The sequence below is a fragment of the Lemur catta genome, chromosome 1 (assembly GCF_020740605.2).
Source record: "Lemur catta isolate mLemCat1 chromosome 1, mLemCat1.pri, whole genome shotgun sequence".
Classification (NCBI taxonomy): domain Eukaryota; kingdom Metazoa; phylum Chordata; class Mammalia; order Primates; family Lemuridae; genus Lemur; species Lemur catta.
Window position 1 is genome coordinate 1,177,313 of NC_059128.1, and position 20,472 is coordinate 1,197,784.

The 20,472-nt window shown below is 54.8% G+C and overlaps 2 protein-coding genes across 6 annotated transcripts in view; one reads left to right on the forward strand and one right to left on the reverse strand.

The window, feature by feature from the left end:
* BRF1 (BRF1 RNA polymerase III transcription initiation factor subunit) overlaps positions 1 to 20,472 on the forward strand; it is a 65,995-nt gene that overhangs the window by 34,669 nt on the left and 10,854 nt on the right. For 4 of the 5 annotated variants that reach the window (XM_045559222.1, XM_045559259.1, XM_045559229.1 and 1 more), the window contains 7 exons: positions 946 to 1,018; positions 12,721 to 12,870; positions 14,129 to 14,222; positions 15,681 to 15,807; positions 16,769 to 16,808; positions 16,898 to 16,990; positions 19,938 to 20,207. In XM_045559222.1, the coding sequence (XP_045415178.1) occupies positions 946 to 1,018; positions 12,721 to 12,870; positions 14,129 to 14,222; positions 15,681 to 15,807; positions 16,769 to 16,808; positions 16,898 to 16,990; positions 19,938 to 20,207 (847 nt within the window). Of the gene's footprint in view, positions 1 to 945; positions 1,019 to 1,378; positions 1,459 to 12,720; positions 12,871 to 14,128; positions 14,223 to 15,680; positions 15,808 to 16,768; positions 16,809 to 16,897; positions 16,991 to 19,937; positions 20,208 to 20,472 lie in introns of all 5 variants that reach the window. The other variant, XM_045559238.1, reaches the window with a different exon arrangement.
* On the reverse strand, positions 2,657 to 5,155 carry BTBD6 (BTB domain containing 6). Its single transcript, XM_045559267.1, has 4 exons — positions 4,745 to 5,155; positions 4,558 to 4,648; positions 4,268 to 4,386; positions 2,657 to 4,081 (listed from the first exon to the last, which is right to left on the reverse strand). Exons 1-4 carry the CDS (start codon positions 5,119 to 5,121, stop codon positions 3,049 to 3,051), a joined length of 1,620 nt encoding a protein of 539 aa, XP_045415223.1. The 5' UTR covers positions 5,122 to 5,155; the 3' UTR covers positions 2,657 to 3,048.

Sequence of the window (20,472 nt, forward strand, 5' to 3'; positions counted from 1 at the left end):
CCCCTTTGTGTACCATCTCTGAGACCCCCTGGTCCCTTGAAATCAGCTTGTGCCTGAAGTACCACCTGCACTCTAGGGCCTCGTCCAGGGGCCCACAGGCTGGGCTTGCTCAGGAGAGGGAGTTCTTCGGGGAGGCCAGAGGCAGAGGGCCAGACTGGCCAAACATGGGGGGCACAGGGGTGCAGGGTTGCAAGCCCGGGGTGAAGACAGAGGGCAGGCGGGGCTTTCTCACACTGGCCACAGACCCTGCTCAGAAGCACCCTCCCCACAGCCTGCCTGTGCCTCCCCTGCCAGGGCTCCTTAGGGGAGCCTGGCCCATTGCAGGGCCATGTGCAGTGTCTGCGTGCAGGCCGGGGTCCGTGCTTTCTCAAGGACGAGCCGCGGTGCTCCCACCACTGCCTGCCAGCCCCTTCCAGGTCTGGCCCTCATCCCCACTGCCCTGTGGCAGAGAGAGGATAGCAGGTGATAAAGGCAGGGGACGGCAGGCTGGGCGTGGATTTGGATCGGGATCCCAGCAGGGGGGCTGAGGCTGAGACCAAGAGGGCCCATCCGGTCATGGGGGAAGAGGTGTGACCAGTGGGAATGTGTGTGGGTACACAGGCTTTGTGTTCAGGCATGTATGATTCTGAATTAAACACACGTGCAGTGTGTGGTTATGCCCTGACAAGGACCCTCCAGGCAGGTTTCCTTGTAAGCAAATGCAATGGTGAGGCTGGGCAGCAAGGTCCAAAGCAGTGGCCTAGGGGGAAGAGGGCAGGCCCTGGGATCTAGAGGCCAAGTAGAGGACAGCCAGGCTCGCTGGGAAGTGGGGTGGGTGCTCCACAGGCTGCAGGGGCCCCTGATGTTGAATTCTTTAAAGATTGAACAATGAAATATGCATTTTAAGCAAGAAAAGGCACACATCTCAACACCAGTGCTTTTCTGGTTGTGTTCTCTCCATCCCAGGTGAACGTCTATGTGCTGGGAAAGACGTTTCTTCTCTTGGCAAGAGAGCTCTGCATCAACGCACCAGCCATAGGTACGTGTCTGGGCTAAGGTGGGGGTCCAAGGGCTGCTTAGAAACCAGTGTGCCACACGGCTGTAATCCTAGCAGTCTGGGAGGCCAAGGCGGGCGGATTGTTTGAGCTCGGGAGTTCGAGACCAGCCTGAGCAAGAGTGAGACCCCATCTCTACTAAAAAAATAGAAAGAAATTAGCTGGGCAACGAAAAATATATAGAAAAAATTAGCCGGGCATGGTGGCGCATGCCTGTAGTCCCAGCTACTTGGGAGGCTGAGGCAGGAGGATTGCTTAAGCCCAGGAGTTTGAGGTTGCTGTGAGCTAGGCTGACGCCACGGCACTCTAGCCTGGGCAACAGAGTGTCTGTCTCAAAAAAAAAGGAAGAAAGAAAGAAACCAGTGTGCCAAATGTGTTTTGAAGAACGGGCAGGAAATCCTATCAACGTGCAGCACCTCTCAAGGTAAGAAGCGTCTCCTAAAACTGCTGGGGACTCAGCAAGAGGGGCTTTATTCTAGTGTGACCAGCAGGCCCATTGTGAGTGCCTGTCAAGTGTGGACAGGGTCACAGACAAGGTTGTGTGTGTGGGACAAGGTTTCAGAAATAGTGGCCTCCAGGTGCCTCTGAGGCGGCATTTCCAGACAGGAATGGGGGGGGACGCCTCCTATGGACTCCGCTTTGTGGCCACAGCCCATTCTTGGGTTTTTTTGCCACTTGGTGTTCATTGAGCTTCCAGTGTGGGCAACCTTATAGAGCTGTTTTCCTCTTTCAGCATGTGGAAGGGGTAGAGTAAGTCCTGTTTCCCCTGTGGGCAGCACCAGTGCTCATGCATGTAGAATCAGACCTGATGGAAAAATCTAGAAGGAAGGGATCAGAACAGCACTTTCTGCCTGATCTTTTTGACTTACCCTTTCTTTACTTGGGCTTCACCAGAGGACTGGTTTCCATGGCCAGCTAAGAGGGCCACCTCCTTACCTGGCCCCTCAGCACCTGCAAGTGCCTCCTCAGCTGGGTGGCATGTGGGGCCGGGGAGGGCGGGGCCCGTTTTCCCAGTGTCAGGGTGTCCGACCAGGCTGGGGCTCCATGCCTGGCCCACACCCTCTCCCAGAAGGCGCCAGCACTGAGCCAGGGGAGGCCATCCCTCCCCCTTGGAGGTCAAGCTGAGGTTTTCCAGAAACGAAGCAGCTGCCTGTGGGGTGTGTGGTGTGGGGGGACAGGGACAAGGGGCTGGGAGAGCCTGCTTTACCCTACGGTGCACACCCGCAGCAGGCTGTCCCTGCAGCAGCGTGACTGCTGGTGACACAGCTGGCCAGCCTGAGCCCAGCAGTCTGTTCCCACGGGCCCAGCAGGGTGTGCCCCCACCAGTCAAATCCACACAGTGGGACTTCGTCTGAGGTGCTGGTGATGCTTTAGGAAGTACAGAGACAATCAGACTCCTGGCATTTCCCGGAGTGTTCTAGCCACAGCCCTAGAGAAGCCAGCCCCGACTGGTAGGGGCCCAGGGGACACATGGACATCTTGGGGACACAGTTGGCTTCTAACCAGTAAGCATTATTCAGAACCGTAGGTTTTCCTCTAGTGACGGCGGGGAGGACCTGTTCTTGTGCGAAAGAGAGAACACCTCAGTGTGTGACTCCCACGATCATTTACCTACACGCGGCTACCGTTTTATGCAACCTTTATTATGAAAATCTACTTTAATAGATGAACTATTTTAAGTGACTAATTTTAGATTTGAAGGGAAGGACTCATGTTAAGCTTGGAACCACTTAGAACCCAAGAAGGTGGGAGGAACATCCAACTCCTCAAAGCAGGCAGCGTGGGTGCCACTGAGAGGGGTCTGGGACCTGCCTGGTGCCCCAAGTCTGCCTCCACGTGGATCTGCACCCCCAGCGTCCGGAGATGCCTGAGATTCAGACACCTGGGCTCTGGCTGTGTAGAAAAGATTTCTATTTCACAGAATCAGGCTACAGCTGTCTACATACCAAAGAGATACAAAGTGAGCGCAGCTGCAGAGCTCGGTGCTTCTGCTTCCCCGCCCCTGCGTGATGTCTCAGGCGTAGAAGATAAGCTCAGGGATCTGTCCGCCCTGGACCCCCGTCCCATTGGTGCTGTCCGAGGAGCACTGGAACTGGAAGGTCACCTTCCCACACTGCACTTCTGTCATCCCCTCCTGCCCAAAGTAGCTGAGCTCGCTGCCATCAAGGACGGCGCTGGCTGTGTAGAAGGTGTCTTGTTCAACCTGGACTGGGTGTTCAAACCAGACTGAGAAGGTATTACTGGACCCGTCCGACACAAACTTGGTCAAGTTCTGAGCCAGGACCACCCCCAGCCGCTTGAGTTCAATCTTCACGCTGTACTCGGCCTTCCCACAGCTGGACCCGTACAAGCCCAGCCCTGCAATAAATACCCTTCTGTCCACGGCAAACTGGATGCTGTCGCAGCGCCCGCGGTACCGCCACTGGTTGCTGCGGTACGCGGAAGACTGGAAGCGGTGGCACCTCTGCGGGGCGAGGCCCTTCCTCTTGGTCAGGGGGAAGTCCAGGCGGGGCTTGTTGGCAGCCGTGTACCACAGGAAGATGTGGTGGGTCTCCTCCAGCGTCAAGATGTCCGACTGGGCAGCGCCATTGGCAAACTCCTCCAGGGTCATGGTTGGAATTCGGACCAGATAGAGGGCTCGCCCCAAAACGTGCCTCTTGTTGCGTGGGGTAACCGGCAGGCCCTGCCTCTTGCACTCTGCCTCCGCCCAGTGTAGCACAGCCTCGAACACCACCGCCTCCTTGGTGTTAAGGGCCTCCCGAGTCAGGACGATCTCCAGGGTCTGCCGGTCGATTTCACAGAAGCCTTCGGACCGCAGGGCCATCTCGGCCTGGGCGTCGATGACCTCCCAGCAGCGCTGGGTCAGCTCAGGCTCTTCAAACAGCCGGCTCTGGGACAGCAGGACGCAGGCATTTTTGGCTTCCAGACTTGTCTCCAGAAAGTTGACGCAGGCTTTTGCCAGTGCGGGGACAATGTACTTCTTAGCAGCATACAGAGTAGCCAGCACCGTGTCGGCTTCGAGATCGATCTCGTCACTGTACATGTACCTAGGCAAGGCAGGCACAGTGGCTGCTGGAGGCTGGCTCCTGAGCACCGGTCCCCAGGCGGTGCGGGCCTGGGAGGGGTGCCCGTCAGCTGCTGTGTGCGTCCCCTCAGAAGCTGTGGGATGCTGCCTGGTAGTGACCAGGCGGAAAAGAGAAACCCCCATTCTAAGCCCCTCGGAGCAGACTTACTTTAGCAAAATCAGGAAAGCTGCGGGCTCCACATCCGGTATGTGGATTTCTGACTTGACTTCTGCAAGGTCCCCGTAAAACATGGCATAGAAGACGGAGCTGCCGACAGCCAAGACATACTGTGGATGAGAAAGAGAGCTGCGTGAGCCCGGAGACGCCCCCCACACCCCAGCTGGCTGCAGGCGCAGTAAGGAAGACAGGCTCTGTCCAGCCACGCCGGGTCGCGGCAGTCCGTTCTTGGGAGGTGGCCCGTCGCCTTGGGGAGCTCAAAGGGCTGACCCTCTACCAACCTTGTGGGCAGGCACCCTCCTGGTCGCCCCCAGGGGCCCCACGATGAAGTGGACGTCAGCCATGAGCTCGTTGTTGAACATGAGCGCGTTCCTGCAAAGGGCAGGGCACACGGGCTTGGCTCCGCAGGCCGCGCGGCGCAGGCCGCCGGCCCGGGGGCGCGCGGGGCGGGGTGTCGGGCGGGCTCACCTCTCGCGCAGGGTCGGGTGGAAGGACTGCCAGTTGGGGCTCTCCAAGTTGTTGTTGCTGGGCGCGGGCGGCGTGGGCTCGGGCGGCGGCGGCGCGGGGGCCGGGGCGCTGGGCGGGCTGCGCGGGCCGGCCTTCCTGCCCGCGGCGGCGGCGTTGCTGTTGGCGATGTCCGTGGCCGCGGCCGCGGCGTTGGCGGGCGGGTAGAGCTCCGCGGCCATCTTCGCGGGCAGCGCGGCGGGGGCGGCCTCTGCGCAGGTCTGCGCCGCGCCGCGCGCCCTGGCGCCGCGCGGGGGCTTCGGGGGCGGCTCTGCAAGCACAAGGAGGGCGGTGAGGCACTGGGCGACGCGGCCGTGCAGGCAGGCCAGGGGCAGCAGCATGGGGCCGCGCCGGGCGGCGGGCGGGGCAGCTCCCCGCGCCGCGGCCCCGCCCGGCCCTGCGACCCCCGCCGGAGCCCGAGCCCGGCCGCAGGGGGCGCCGTCCCGCCCGCCCTCGCCCGTACCCGCGGCGGCGCCGGCGCGTCTCGGTGCGTCACGGGACGCCCGACGCCCCGCCCCGCCGGCAGACGCCCCGCCCCCGGCCCGAGGCCCCGCCCCGCCGGTGGACGCCGAAGCCCCGCCGGGGCGCGGGAAGGACCGGGATGGTGCCGCCGGGGAGTCGGGGCGCGAGGGCCTCCACCTGGCTTGCGGGTGGGCGCGCGCTTGCCCGGCCGGGCCCGCGGAGCGCGCACGCTGCCTGCACTGGGGTGGCCATTCAGCTGTCCGCTATCGCCTCCAAACACCTCCCTCCCGCTTATTAATTGATTCATTTTTTGTCACCCCAAAATGAAATGTCAGTAGCTCAAATTTTGTAGAAATGCCTGAGGTGGAAAGGTAATTTCTTTTCTTTTCAGAAGAAATTACTCTTAGCTTGGTGACGACTTAGCCTGTTCCCACCCTTAACTGCATATCCTCATGGCGTGTGGCCCCGGGTCACTGGTGTTGCAGTCGGTGGGGTCTCCCACCTGGGGTCTGACACCACGTCAGGATCTGTGCATCCACCTTATTTATTTGGAAGACCTTGGTGGCATCTGTTGTGGGAACCCCCGTGTCCCATTCTCTTGGTGACGGGTAATTTACAGGATGGGGACGTGAACGTTCTGGGGCCATGGCTGTGCATCTTTCTTCCCATCTGATTTAGTGGTTGGTGTGTTTTGTTTTGTTTGTTTTGTGAAGCAATTCATTAGTAGTGAAATGCTGGCTCAGAGGATCATTTCTTTATTTTCTGGCTTTAGGGGTTAGGGGTTGCCGCTGCTCTATGCACACTGCCAATTTTCACCCCTCAGGGGTGTGAGAGGCCTCATTCCCCATAGCCTTGTCAGCGCCCACTTTATTTCTTCTCTTGTACTTTAGTACGTGGAAAATGATGTCCCACTGTTTCAGTTTGCATATTTTTAATTATGAATGCAGTTGAGTATGTTTTCCTGTGTTTATTGGTCATCTGCATTTTTCTGGATTTTATGTTTATGGGCTTTACCGTTTTTATTGGCTTGTTGGTAGTCTTTTTCTAGTTTGTCTGAATACTCCATCACTCCATACTTTAGATTATTGCAGGTATCAGAAGCAAACACTCATAGATAGCGCTTGCCAACCTGCTCTGGGAGCTCTACATACTGAGTCCTGAGGTGGCAGGAGCTGCCATTTCCCCTACACTGTCCTTGAGGAAGCGGACACAGAGAGGCTAGTAATGTGCTCAAAGTCACACAGCTTGTAGGTGAATTTGGTCCCAGGCATCCAGCTCTGGACCCTGGCCTCCCAAGGGGATGCTCACCTGCCTCTGCTGGTCTGTCAGACGTGACCTTTTCTATTCTGTCCCAGCTAGTCATGACTTACCTTGTTGGGACATCATGTTGAATGTCACACTTGGTGGCCTTCTAGCTGGCATTGCTCAGGCATGGCAGCGACCTCCACGTACTCCATGCACGGCCACTTGGCAGCCTTGTGCCAGTCCTGGGAGTCATATGACGCTGGACACTTGTCTTTGCACATGAGGAGACCCAACTTCAGAGGTCGTGTCCCCTCCCCAGGCCGTGCAGCTGGTGTGCGGCCAGCCCTGGATTCCGACTTGCAGTCTCAGAGTCTTTGCTTTCAGGAGGGGCTTCTTCACTTAAGGTCACATCTGTAACCTCCTGCGTGTCCCTATGCTCCATGTTGGGGAAATGTACAGGACACAGCCGAGTAGCTCAGTGGCTGGTCAGTGGGCACCCCCTTGGTCACCCCACCCCAGGTCTGAAAATCAAACAGGAGCTCTCTGTTTCTTCCATGGTTGTCATTGGTCTATTCAAGTTTTCAGCCTACTCAATTTTAGTAAATGTCCCCAAGGAAAACATCCCTTTCAGAAAATATTTGCTGTATTTTTCACAAAAGACTATCCAGAAGATGAAGAACTATGAGTCAGGAAGAAAAATGCTGATAACCCAATTTTTAAAAAATGGACAAAAGAGGTGAACAGACCCTATCCAAATGGCCAAAAGTGCTCACGTCATTAGTTATTTGGGGAATGGGGCACCACTGAACTCCCCCCTCAACGTGGCTGAACTTAAGAAGACTGATAATACCAGGTGTTGGTGAAGATGTGGAGCAACTGGAACTCACGCACTGCTGGTGGGAGCGTAACCTCTGGGCAGGGGCGGTGCACACACTAGAGCCCGGGAAGTCCCAGGAGAAACTGTGCGTGTGCCCACCAAGGGCACAGCCACAGATGCCACAGCAGCACTTTCGTAACTGCGGGAACCCTGCTGGCAAAGATGGGCTGGCCACTGTGGCCATGGTTTATGTCCCAAGTGTCTATTTTCATAGAAAACGGTAAAGAGCATAAACAATTTTCAGGAACAAAATACAAATCGCCACAGAGTAGAAACAGTTCACATGTCCATTAGCAATGGAAAAGATCAACAAATTGTGGTGGATTCATACAATGAATGCAATGAATTGCATGAATTCATACAGTGAATTATAACTACACACAAAACGTGGGTGGACGATATCTCAGAATGGGGTGCTAGGAGGGGTCTGCTGGGCAGTGAGAGGTAGTCAGCATCTTGATCTGGGTGGGGGTGTGGTGTGTGTGGATATCTAAAAATATTTCAGTAAAAAAGAAGAAAAAAAATCTATTGTTTGCCCTTTAAATTTCATAATATTATAATGTTATGAATAATATGTAGTCAGTTTTAAAAATCTCCACCTCTCTGTTTATGGCCCCCCCCCCTTTTTTTTTTTTTTTGAGACAGAGTCTCACTCTGTTGCCCAGGCTAGAGTACCATGATGTCATCATAGCTCACAGCAACCTCAAACTCCTGGGCTCAAGCAATCCTCCTGCCTCAGCCTCCCGAGTAGCTGGGACTACAGGCATGCGCCACCATGCCCCGCTAATTTTTTCTATATATATTATTAGTTGTCCAATTAATTTCTTTCTACATTTTTAGTAGAGACAGGGTCTCGCTCTTGCTCAGGCTGGTCTCGAACTCCTGACCTCGAGGGATCCTCCCTCCTCGGCCCCCCAGAGTGCTAGGATTACAGGCGTGAGCCACCGCGGCCGGCCTATGGCCCTTTTTTGTTCCTAATGCCTGTCTGTGTTTTTTCTCCTTTCTCTCTTGATTAGACTTTGTAGAGATTTGATTTTTTATTATGATAAAAGAACACATAACATAAATTTACCCTCAACAGTTTTTTAACGTGCAATGCAGTATTAACTATATGCACATCTCTAGAACTTACTGATCTTGCATGACTGAAACTCTACTTCCATTTAACAAATACTCCCGATTTCCTTCCCTGCCCCTGAAACCCAGCCCCTGGCACCCACCGTTCTACTGCCTGTCTCTATGAATTTGACTACTCTAGGTACCTCAAGGATGTGGGGTCACATAGTATTTGTCCTTTTAGTGCATAATGTCATCAGGGTTCATCCATGTTGTAGCATGTGTCAGAATTTCCTTCCTTTTTAAGGCTAAATAACATTCCATTGTGCAGATAGACCACGTTTCGCTCGTCCATCCATGGATTCGGGTTGCTTCCGTCTCTTGCCTATTGTGATTAATGCTGCTGTGACCGCGGGAGTACAAATGTTCCTTCACCGTCTGATTTCAGTTCTCTTGGGTATATACTCGGAAGTGAGATTGCTGGATCAGACGGTAATTCTGTGTTTCATTTTTTGAGGAACCACCCTACTGTTTTCCATAGTGGCAGCACCATTGTGCATTCCTGCCAGCAGTGTGCAAAGGTTTCTCTTCATCCTTGCCAGTGCTTGCTATAATTTTCTTTCCTTGATAGTGGCCGTGCTAATGGATATGAGGTGGTGTCTTGTGGTCTTGATTTGTGTTTCCCAGTTAATTGGTGATGTTGAGCATCTTTTCATGTATTTTGTGGCCATTTGCACATCTTTGGAGACATGTCTATTCAAGTCCTTTGCCCATTTTTTTTTTTTTTTTTGAGACACTGTCTCGCTCTGTTGCCCGGGCTAGAGTGAGTGCCGTGGCGTCAGCCTAGCTCACAGCAGCCTCAAACTCCTGGGCTCAAGCAATCCTCCTGCCTCAGCCTCCTGAGTAGCTGGAACTACAGGCACACGCCACGGTGCCCAGCTAATTTTTTCTGTATATTTTTAGTTGTCCAGATAATTTCTTTCTATTTTTAGTAGAGATGGGGTCTCACTCTTGCTCAGGCTGGTCTTGAACTCCTGACCTCTAGCTATCCACCCACCTCAGCCTCCCAGAGTGCTGGGATTACAGGCGTGAGCCACCGCGCCCGGCCCCTTTGCCCATTTTGTAATCAGGTTTCGGTTTCTTTGTTACTGAGTTGTAGGAGTTTCTTACATATTGTGGATATTAACCCCTTACCAGATAAAATGGTTTGCAAGTATTTTCTCCCATTTTGTAGGATGCCTTTTCTGTCTGTCAATAGATCCCTTGGTTGTGCAGAAGTTTTTTAATTTGAGGTCATCTCATATGTCTGTTTTTACTTCTGTTGCCCTTATTTTTGGTGCTATGTTCAAGAAATCATTGCCAGGACCAGTGTCATAAAGCTTTTCCCAATGTTTTCTTCTAGCGGTTTTATAGTTTCAAGTCTTATATTTAGGTCTTTACTCTGTTTTAAGTTAATTTTTGTGTGGAATGTAAGGTAAAGCCCTATCTTCATTCTTTGGATGTTGATATCCAGTTTTCCCAGCACTGTGTGTTGAAAAACTATGCTTTCCTTGTTGTGTGTCTTTGGTGCCCTAGTTGAAGATCGTTTGACTATACACTGTAGGGTTTATTTCTGGGCTCTGTTCTGTTCACTTGTCTATATGTCTGTCTTTATGCCAGTACCATACTGGCTTTGGGGTCTTTAAAATTCTTTGCTTGATAGTGGTGATTTATTTATTTACTTGTTTTTCTTTTCGTTTTCTTTCTTTCTGAGACAGGATCTCACTCTATTGCCCAGGCTGAAACTCCTGGGCTCAAACGATCCTCCTGCCTCAACCTCACCAGTAGCTAGGACTACAGGTGCACACCACTACATCCAGCTAATTTTTAAATTTTTTGTGGAGATGGGGGTCTCACTGCATTGCCCAGGTTGGTCTCAAACTCCTGGGCTGAAGCAATTCTCCCTCCTCGGCCTCCCAAACTGCTGGGATTACAGGTGTGAGCCACCACGCCTGGCCTTGCTTTTCTTTATTAGTCCCTTTTGCTTACTTTAAATAATTTAATTAATTTTGTTAATTTAAAATTTTCTACTTAGTTCATTATTTCATTGTTTCTTCCTTAATTATAAGAAGTATTTGTCTGTAAAATTACCTGAAGGATTATTCTTTAGTTTCCTAATAGTGCTTGGAGGTGAGGGAATTGTGTTTCTTTTTTTGCTAATTTTTAGTTTTATTGCATTTGTGGTCAGGGGGCATGTCCTGTGAGGTTTCTGTCATCTAGACTAGATTGACGGTTTCTTTGTTGTTAAATACATGGTCGTTTCCATAACTGATCCACAGCCTCTGCAGGACACAGAATTTAAAATATACTTGTTAAATCGAGCCTGTGGTGATATGTCTAATTCACCCTTTAGTCCTCTTTTTTTCCTTAATCAGTCTGTCAGATTTGAGGAAACTATGTTAAAATCTCCTATTATTGTAGTTTTGAAATTTGTTTCCAGTGCTTTTTGCTTCATTTAATTCTTCCTGTGTTACTGTGTGCCTACGGATTTATGACTTTAAAACTGTTGTTTTCTTTCCATCATATAATGTTTGTGTTTGTCCCTCGACACTGCCCTGCCTGTCACTGCACGCTGGCCGGCCCGTACGTCACTGCTGCCCAGTCCCACTTGCCCCCACCTGTCTGCTGACATCTGTTTTGAAACATTTACCAGTGTTCTGAGCTCAGTTTTCTGCTTCAAGAATTAATCAGTATTGGAGTCCCACCGCGCTGGGATGTCTTTTACCACCCGTTACAGATCTGGCTCCAGTGCTGGTGTTTTATTGAAAAATTTTAGAAATGTTAACAATTATATTACTTTTAAAATACCTCTTATTTTTCTCCCAGTAATATCTTTTTTTAGCAACCAAATCACCAAAATTGTTTTTTAAATGGTGGAATTGGGCTGTAGATCTAGACAGCTCAGACTTAAGCCCGAGTCCAGCCCATGGGGCCACGTGGCCATGGCTCACCCGGAAAGGGGGACAAGGGGTCGAAGCTACCTAGGTTGGGCGGCTGGCTGGATGGCTGTCAGGACCCTGTGGTGGGACACACCAAGGGCTTTGCTCACTCACGTCACAGCCCCACGTGGTTGGTGTGCAGAAGTGTGGCCAGGGTCCCTGCAGTCGCTCGGGTCCCAGGCTGCTTCCGGAGCTGCAGCCATCTTCTCCAGCCTCCGAAACATTCCCTGGGTGCTTTGTGTGAGCTGGAAATGCAAGGGAACACTTGTAGGATCTCACAGGGCTTCCAGGGGCCAGAGCTCAGTCACATAGGCCCTTGTAGATGCAGGAGGCTGGTAGAAGGGGTCAGTGGAGAGCCAAGGAAGGAGGGCCCCGGGTAGTGGGGAGTAGCTAGGGTTGGTGGCTCACTGCTCAGGCTGGAGCGGGAAGAGAAACAGCCTACCCGTCCCCTCCCTGTGCCTCCAGGGCTTTCTGTGACCTGCAGTTCTCCCCTGCATTGTCCTCTGCTCGCAGGGCCTACTTCCAGCTTGGGCCAGGCCCTCTCCTGGTCAGACCTCAGCCCAAACGGCCCCTCCCTCGCGAGGTTCCTCTGCACAGGGCCGCAGGCGCGCTCTTACGGAGCTCGTGCAGCTCCCTCAGTGCACTCCTGGCCTCACACCAGTCAACCGTGTTCCTTCAACTGTCCGGTTATTCCCACTCCGCCAGCGGGCCGTGTGTCTGCGTACATCCGGCAAGCACCAGGCCTCTGTGTGCTCGTGTCCCCCCACGGCACTGTGCGATGCTGGTGGAGTTGCCGAGAGTGGGGCCTCCTCTGGCCCGCGAGTGTGAGCTGACACGGGCCACCTGGTGGGTTCAGAGGGTGGTTTGTGTGCCCAGGCCTGTGCTGCTCAAGAACCCCAGAGAATGTTGTTGGGGGTGGCCCTGTCTATATGGTCCGGAGGGAAGGCTGCTGGGTGTGAGCACCCCTGCTACGCCCTGAGCAGGGGGCCGTGAGAGTCAGCAAGGCCATGCCTGGCAGCCCACGCTCGGGTGCACTGCCCAAGGCCCCCGCGTGTCTGCAGCAGGCCAGCCTGGTGGTGGGAAGGCAGTCGCTCTCCTTGGCGCAGTGTCTGCAGGCACTGCAGCTGAGGGTCAGGAGGCTGTCAGGACGGGGGACCCCTGGGCTCCTGTGTGCATGGAAAGACGGGTGAGGGCCGACCCAAGTCTGGGGGTGTCGTTCTGGGCTGTGTTGTGTGTACCGTGCGCGCACACTCTAAAGGCTCCTTGCAAGATGTGTTCTTGGCATCGGCGAGGCTGGCGCTGAGGGGCTGTGTCTGCCGCAGACCCGTGCCTGTACATCCCACGCTTCGCCCACCTGCTGGAGTTCGGGGAGAAGAACCATGAGGTGTCCATGACAGCCCTGAGGCTCCTGCAGAGGATGAAGAGGGACTGGATGCACACCGGCCGGCGCCCCTCGGGCCTCTGCGGAGCAGGTACGGCAGGAGTCCCAGGCCCCTTCCTGTGGGATGGTGCCCTCAGTCCTGGAATGACAGCGGCCCAGACTCGCTGGCCACTGCGGTCGAGTTCTCTGTCCTGACTCTTGAGCAGGCCGAGCCCGTGAGTCGTGCCTGTGTTCCCAGAGCTGGCCTCGCACCGCGAGCAACCTCCCCGCCTCCTGTGCCTAGCCCTGACCTGTCTTAAGGGTCCTTGGCCCTCGAGGCCTTTCCTGGCTCTCCTGTCAGCCTCTGCAGGTCCCAGGATAAGGGACAGGACCCTCACAGGCAGAGTGGACTGGCCGGGCTCCCTGCTCCTGACCCTGCGTTGCCCACTTCTAGGGAGAAGCTGCACAGAGTGCCTGGCTCCTGGCATGGCTAACGGCGTGGCCTCTCTCAACCGAGATGCCAAGTTGGTACTGCAGAGGGTGCCCCAGGGCTTTCAGGCTGATCTACCATCCCCAGCATGACAGTAATCTGGTCACACTCTGAGGACCCCTCTGGGTACAGCTCTCACGTAGACCCTGGCTTAGCTCCAGGTGTTGGTGGGGAAGATGTGGACATGGTCTGGCTAACTGTGCAGCCCCTGCCCGGGGTGAGCCCCTCAGGCGGGGTCGGCAAGGCCCTCACTCCCTTCTGGTGCCCACAGGTTCTACTCCTTTCCTGAAGGCCAGGTGCCAGTGTCCCTGCACTCAGCTAACAACAGGATTAATGCGACTGGACATTCATTTTCCATCTAAAAACCTGATTTCCACGTTTGCATATTTGCACTGCAGGGTCCAGGCCTCTCTGAGGCCCACGACAGCCCACCTGGGGCATACCACCTTTCCCACGCTGGCTGGGCCCTGTCCTCAGACTCCTCAGCTCCCGTCACAGCCAGCGTTTCACACACGTCATCTCAAAGTTTGCTAATTGCTCTGAGGGGTTACGTCAAAGCAGCTCTCAAACCCTGTATTTTCATTCTTCTTGTATTTAAAAGTGGAGTGTGGTATAGCACCTCCTCCATGAGGCAGAGAATGTGGTGGTCCCAGAAGTCCCCACAGAGCACGGGAATGCTCACAAAGGGTGGCTGCTGCCTGGTCAGCCGCCGCTCCTCTGGAGTGGCCACACCAGGCGAGGGTCTTGCTGCTCTGCCCAGGCCGTCACCCCCCTAAGCGCAGGGCTGACCCCAGCCATCCTGAGCTGCAGCAGAGATGATGTGCTTTCTTGGTTCCCAGTCCTGGCTGGGGCTTACGAGGACCCCCTTGTTCCTTTCTAGCACTCCTGGTGGCAGCCAGAATGCATGATTTCAGGAGAACCGTCAAGGAGGTCATCAGCGTGGTCAAAGTGTGCGAGTCCACGCTGCGGAAGAGGTAGGCAGCTCTCATTCAGGGTGCAGGGACCGTGCCAACGTCTCGTCCATCCAGCTGAGCGAGGCCCACTTGCCAGAGCCACTGCTGCCTCCCAGGGTCCTGCTGTCTCCGGCCTGGCTGTGTGGCGGTGTTGGTGGCCAGGACCCAGCGTGGCCCTGATTGCACAAGGGCTCGGATGTGCTGGGGGCCACCCCACCTCCCTCCCCAGGGTTCTCTTCCAGTCCTTCTGGGGCCCAACCCAGGCCAAGAACGATATCCCCTTCCTTTCTATCCCAGTGTTTCTAAGTTAAGGTGGAGGGTTGTGACATTGCCCTCAGTCACACCCAGGAGGCAGGCAGGAAGTCAGGTGGAACATCAGGGAGAGGCCTCACGTGTCTCCTATTTGATGTGGCCCATCCTGGACTTTGAGATCCTGAGTGACCCATCTCCCACCGGGAAACCGAAGTCACATGAGGGCCACAGCAGTGAGCCTGGCAGACACGGGGCAGGGGGCTGCGCACTTTTGCTTTGGTGTGTGTTGTTAACAGTAGTTACTCACAGCTCGTCTGAAGGGACAGCTTCATTTGAATAGACCTGGCAAGGTAAATGTGACAGCGAGTTCTTACAGACCTGTAGTTGCTGCTGTATTTATCACAAATCGGAACCACCTGATTGCTGGTTTTCAACTGAGATCATATCCTACGGCGCTTTCCGAAAGCAGGTGGAAAGTTAATTTTGCTTTATATATTTGACCTCTGATTCTCTTTAAAAATGATTTCATTAAACATTTTGGGCCGGGCGCGGTGCCTCACACCTGTAATCCTAGCACTCTGGGAGGCCGAGGCGGGAGGATCGCTCAAGGTCAGGAGTTCAAGACCAGCCTGAGCAAGAGCAAGACCCCGTCTCTTCTAAAAATAGAAAGAAATTATCTGGACAAGTAAAAATATATGTAGAAAAAATTAGCTGGGCATGGTGGTGCATACCTGTAGTCCCAGCTACTCGGGAGGCTGAGGCAGGAGGATTGCTTGAGCCCAGGTTGCTGTGAGCTAGGCTGACGCCACGGCACTCTAGCCCAGGCAACAGAGCGAGACTCTATCTCAAAAAAAAAAAAAAAAAAAAAACATTTTGAAGATTGCATAAAATGTAGAAGAGTTGATAAGAGTTAAGCCTCAGTCAGTCACAGAAGCGCAGGCTCCATGCCTGCCAGGGCCTGGCTCAGCCTCCTTCCTGCTCTGTGTCTTGCGAACAGCATCCCTGGGCGTATGTGTGGAAATGAAGAAGGTGCCCGTGGGCTTTTCTCCAGGGACCTGAGTTGCTGCCAGGATTGGGGGGGCCGGGTTGCTGTTGGAAAGCAGCTGGGCTTGTACTTGCAGCTGAGCATGGCTGGGGAACCCGGTCCCATGGAGGGACCGTCCGGTACACTCAGTTTTCAGTGGCTGTTGTCAGGGCATTGGACTCCACTTCACATCTCTGTTTTAGGCTCACAGAATTTGAAGACACCCCTACCAGCCAGCTGACCATCGATGAGTTTATGAAGATCGACTTGGAGGAGGAATGTGACCCCCCCTCGTATACAGCTGGACAGAGGAAGCTGCGGATGAAGCAGGTAGCGCCGGCCTCAGGCCTGGCTGTGCCTCACCTGCTCGGCAGCCATGTTTCTCGTAGATGTGCAGCTCTGACACTTCACACCTGTTATTTCTCAATACGTGGCTCAGTTACACAAGCTAGACTGTCTGCAGCCAGGCCCAGGCTGCGTGTGTAGCCGGCTGGAGGCGCATGGCTTAGCTTCGTGAGGCCTCAAGCAGGGGGCCCTGACTCACCACATGTGGAGCAGGAGCCCCAGCATCTCCACCTTGGCTTTGCTGGCTTTGCTGCCAGCCTCCCGCCCCCACTGGGCCCCTCCCCACAGAAGCACGTAGTGTCTGGTTTTGTTCCAAAACACTAGGATATAAAGTAGATTCCCAAAGTGATATGTACTTTGGAATATACTGAAAGTCCAATCAAGTGCAAAATGCCCCATCTCACCGCCTGGAGGCAGCCTCTGCTCAAGGTATATTTCCTTCCATTATTGTGTTGTGGGGTTTTGTAGGCGTAGCTCTGTCACAGTCAGGGCCTGGCAGGAAACTTGCCACACTCGATGGGGTGGCTGTAGGGATGGACAGCCAGGGCCAGAGTGGGGACTGAACCCTGGAGGGGACACGGAGAAGAACCCTGCACACGGCCGCGGGGGCAGACATTCAACACTGCCTGCTGGCTTGGGCCTGGCTTGGGAGGGAAGCTGAGGAGCCCCCGGCCCAGGGGCAGTGCAGCCACGGTGGTCCTGAGCCTTGCTTCAGCCGGCCAGGGCCCTGCTCTCTCTGTGTCCGGCACGGGGACCCTGAGAGGCGGGCGTCTCTCCAGGCCAGACGCAGGTGGGGCCCACGGGTCCGTCTCTGCCGCTTTTCCTGGGGCAGCCCCAGTGGGGCGAGTCGGGCAGCCTGTGGTTGGTGAGGCCCTGGGGGCGTCCCTGGAGGCTCCAGTTCCCGCACAGTGGACCCCTCACTAACGCTCTCCTCCTGTACTTTCAGCTTGAACAAGTCCTGTCAAAAAAACTGGAGGAGGTTGAAGGTAACCAACCAATATTCTCATATAGATACTTTAGTTTGGTCAGAAAAATTGATTTGTGCTGACTTTATGCTTTTAACTCACTACTCTAGGTGAAATATCCACTTACCAAGACGCCATTGAGATTGAGCTGGAGAACAGCCGGCCAAAGGCGAAGGGGGCCCTGGCCAGCCTGACCAAGGATGGTGAGCGTGCCCTGCCCTCGTGGCCCAGGCTCAGGGTCCCGTCCAGATAGCTCCCGCTGTCCTGCCGGCACCTCCCCCATGCGCTGACCTTTTAATCAAGCCCCTCCTGCCACCCCCTTCCTGGGCCGTCTGGTCCTACGTCACAGGGCCACCTTCGGGCCCCAGTACCCTGTCCTGAGTGTCCTACTGCTCCTGGACACCCCCAACCCCGGCTCCCCAGCTCCAGCCCTCTCCCTGGCCAGTCTCCATCCCCGTGCCCTCGGGCCATTATTCTCACACCTGGCTCCACTGCTGCCTGCAGGAGAGACCTCAGCCTCCCTGCTGGTGCTCAGGCCGTGTGCTGGGCTGCGGGAAGCCAGCTGTGGGTACAGGTTGGCCTGCACCCCGCTCCCTCGCTAAGGGGGCCCATGCACATCCAGTTTCCAGTTTGGGGCTTTCAGGGCAGCTGCAGCTTCCTGAAACAGGTCTCCCTGTGCTCACCTTGTTCCCCCTGATGAGTGAGTGCTGCCTTCCTGGCACGCAGGGTCCCTGTGGGCTGTTCTGGGGTCTTTTCTGGGGACTGGGTGAGGTGCGTGCTGTCTGCGCTCATGGCATCACCGCCACCCCAGCCCCATTGCTCTCTCTGCATGTTGGAGCCAGCACCACTCGCTGATGCTTCCTGCCCCTGATCAGAGATAGTTGGCGTTGGGAAGGAAAGGGGCCACCTCCTCATGCCCCTGTGGGGTTTTGCAGCCACTCTTGTTTATTTTTGCGTGTAAACATTAGGATCCTCTTGCCTGTCCCCTCCCAGCCCATTTCTCTGCTTCACCTAGGAGCTTGGACAAAGTGGGCGACATCCTTAGTCTGACCCTACTCTGTCTCCTCCTCCTGGGAGCAGCCCTCTCTTCCCTCCCGGGTTTCTCCTCCCTATGCAAAAGCCCTGCCATGTCCCTCATCCAGGCCCTGCCGCCTCCTGTTGCTGCCGTAAATGGTCCTGTTGTGTCTACAGCTGCTGGTCGACTGGGAAGGACACTGAGTGCTACGTGCTAACCTTGTGCTGTCGTGTTGTGAGGAACTCTTCCATCCCTTTTAATAGCGTCCAACTTATCACTGGGTTTTGCAAGTGATGAATTTTGTCATCTGCAAACAATGATTCTGTTACTGTTTCTCACCAGGTTTTATGCCCTGAATTTCTTTCTCACATCTAGTCTGTTGCCTTCATGGAATCACAGTGGCGGCCGCGGGCACCATCCTGGCTTCCGGCAGGGCCTCCTGTGCCTCCCCAGGACACAGGGCACAGCCTGTGGGCTGGGATGGCAGGATCTGTCACGTGGAGGAAATGCCCACTCGTGTTTTCATGCGTGTCCCTGTCTCAAGCACGTGTCCCAGATGTGTGCAGGGTCAGGAGAGAGACCGCAGCCCGTTTCTCCGATGCACGCATGTGATCCGTCGGGGTGGCGTCCGGCATCGGGCCTGCCTGGGGTCCACCGAGGCACCGCTAGGCCGCGGTGGCCCAGGTCACACTGTTGGCGCTTACGCTGGAGCACCTGTCCCGTCCATTTGCAGGGTTGAGTGAAGTTGTGTCTTACGATACTTTTGATTTATTTTTGTCTCTGAATTTTCTTTTTTGTCATTTCTTTTTGTTAGTTTTGTTTTCTGGGTTTTTTCCCAGCTGGTTATTGATTTCCCTATTAATCCAGGTTTTGAATTGATTCATTGGCTCTGCTGCCTTCCTGTTTGCCGAGTCAGTAGCCTGCGCTTTATCTCTGTGCTTCTGGCAGCTTCTCCCAGACCCCGTCTCCCAGTCACCTGTGCGGCCGGTTCACCCGGTGTGCTGGTGCCCACACACGTTCGGGCAGTGGGCTTTTCTCCGGGCATCGTTTCAGCTGTGATCCTGCTGTGAAATGTTTTCAGTTTCTCAGTCTCAGGTTGTGTTTTTCTCTGCCCTGTGCGAGGAGTTTTGAAAGTTCTGGGGAATGGGGCGTGGTTTTCGATTTTCTTGCTGACTTCTGCTCTCCTTGCCTGGGACCAGGGAGTGTTGCCGGCCCCCTCCCCCTTCGATGGTTCGACTGTGTGGCGGTGGCCCGTGTCCACCGACACGGGCATGCTTGTGGGCACCCGTGTGTGCTTGGCTAGGAGGCAGTCTGCACGTATTTAAAATGCACCTTTTGATTTGGGGGTTGTGACATCTGCACACACCTGTGAAGCCGTCACCATAATCAGGACGACCCACAGATCTGTCACTCCCAACAGTGTCCTCGGGCCCCTGATAGCCCACCCCAGCCTGCCTGCCCCAGGCTGCCACTGAACTGCCGTCACTGTGAGTCAGCCATGTTTTCTAGAATTTTATATAAATGGGTCACTTAGCACACGCTGCTTTCCTCTGGCCTCTTCACGCAGTGTGATGCTTTTGAGTCACCATCGGCAGTTGGTTGTTTTATCGTGGTGTCATGGTCCGTAGATGCACTGAAGTTGCTTATGCATTAACCTGTTGGAGGGCACTGGGCTCTTTCCACTTGGGACTATTACAAATAAGCTGCTCTGAACATCTGTACACAAGTCTTTGCACGGACGTGTTTTTCCTCTTGTCTTGGGCAAATGCCAAGGAGCAGAATTGCCGGCTCATGTGGAAGGTGAGTGTTTAGGTCTTTAGGAAACCATCCAGCTGTTTCCAGGGTGCCCACACCGTTGCATTCCCGCTGGCAGTGCTCTTAGTTTTTTCTAAAATGTTTGTACTTTTGGCTGTCTCACTGAGGCCTGTGAGCCATTCGCGTTCGTTGTTGTGTAAGTGTGAGGCGTGGGTCGGGCTCATTCTTGTACACATGGGCGTCCCAGCACTGTTTGCTGACAGTTCCGTCTTTTTTCCACTGGTTGTTTTGCAGCTGGGCGGAAGTGTCTCTTGTCCAAGAGCAGACTTGCTTTGCATTCTCCCCGGCTAACGGTTGGTGTGCGGGTCATGTGTCCCTAGGCTCCGTCGAGGACACCACGTCCAGCTTGCTTGGAGAGGAGGACACAGAGGACGAGGAGCTGGAGGCTGCTGCCAGCCACCTGAACAAGGACTTCTACCGGGAGCTCCTCGGCAGCAACACCCCAGGCAGCTCAGAAGCCGCAGGAGGCCCTGAGGCGGGCAGCAGGCCCCCAGCCCTGGAGTCCCTGCTGGGTCCCCTGCCCACAGCTGCCAGCCTGGGCATCTCTGACTCCATCCGAGAGTGCATTTCCTCCCAGAGCCGGGACCCCAGTGAGTACCACAGGTGTTGGGGGACAGAGTGACCTGGAAGCTGACACTGTCTGTCTGGGAGGTTCTAGCAGGGTGGGCTTGGGTGGGGGCACTGCCAGTCCTCCCGCTCAGGGCTGTGTGAGGGGTCAGTGGTCCCAACACAAAGAGCTGGGTGTTTGCCAACACCCCAAATGCCCATCAGGTTTTGTCACCCTCACTGGGACCGTCTGCTGGCCACAGGCTCCCTCCTGCCTCAGCAGTCCCTTACTGGCATGTGGCCCAAAGC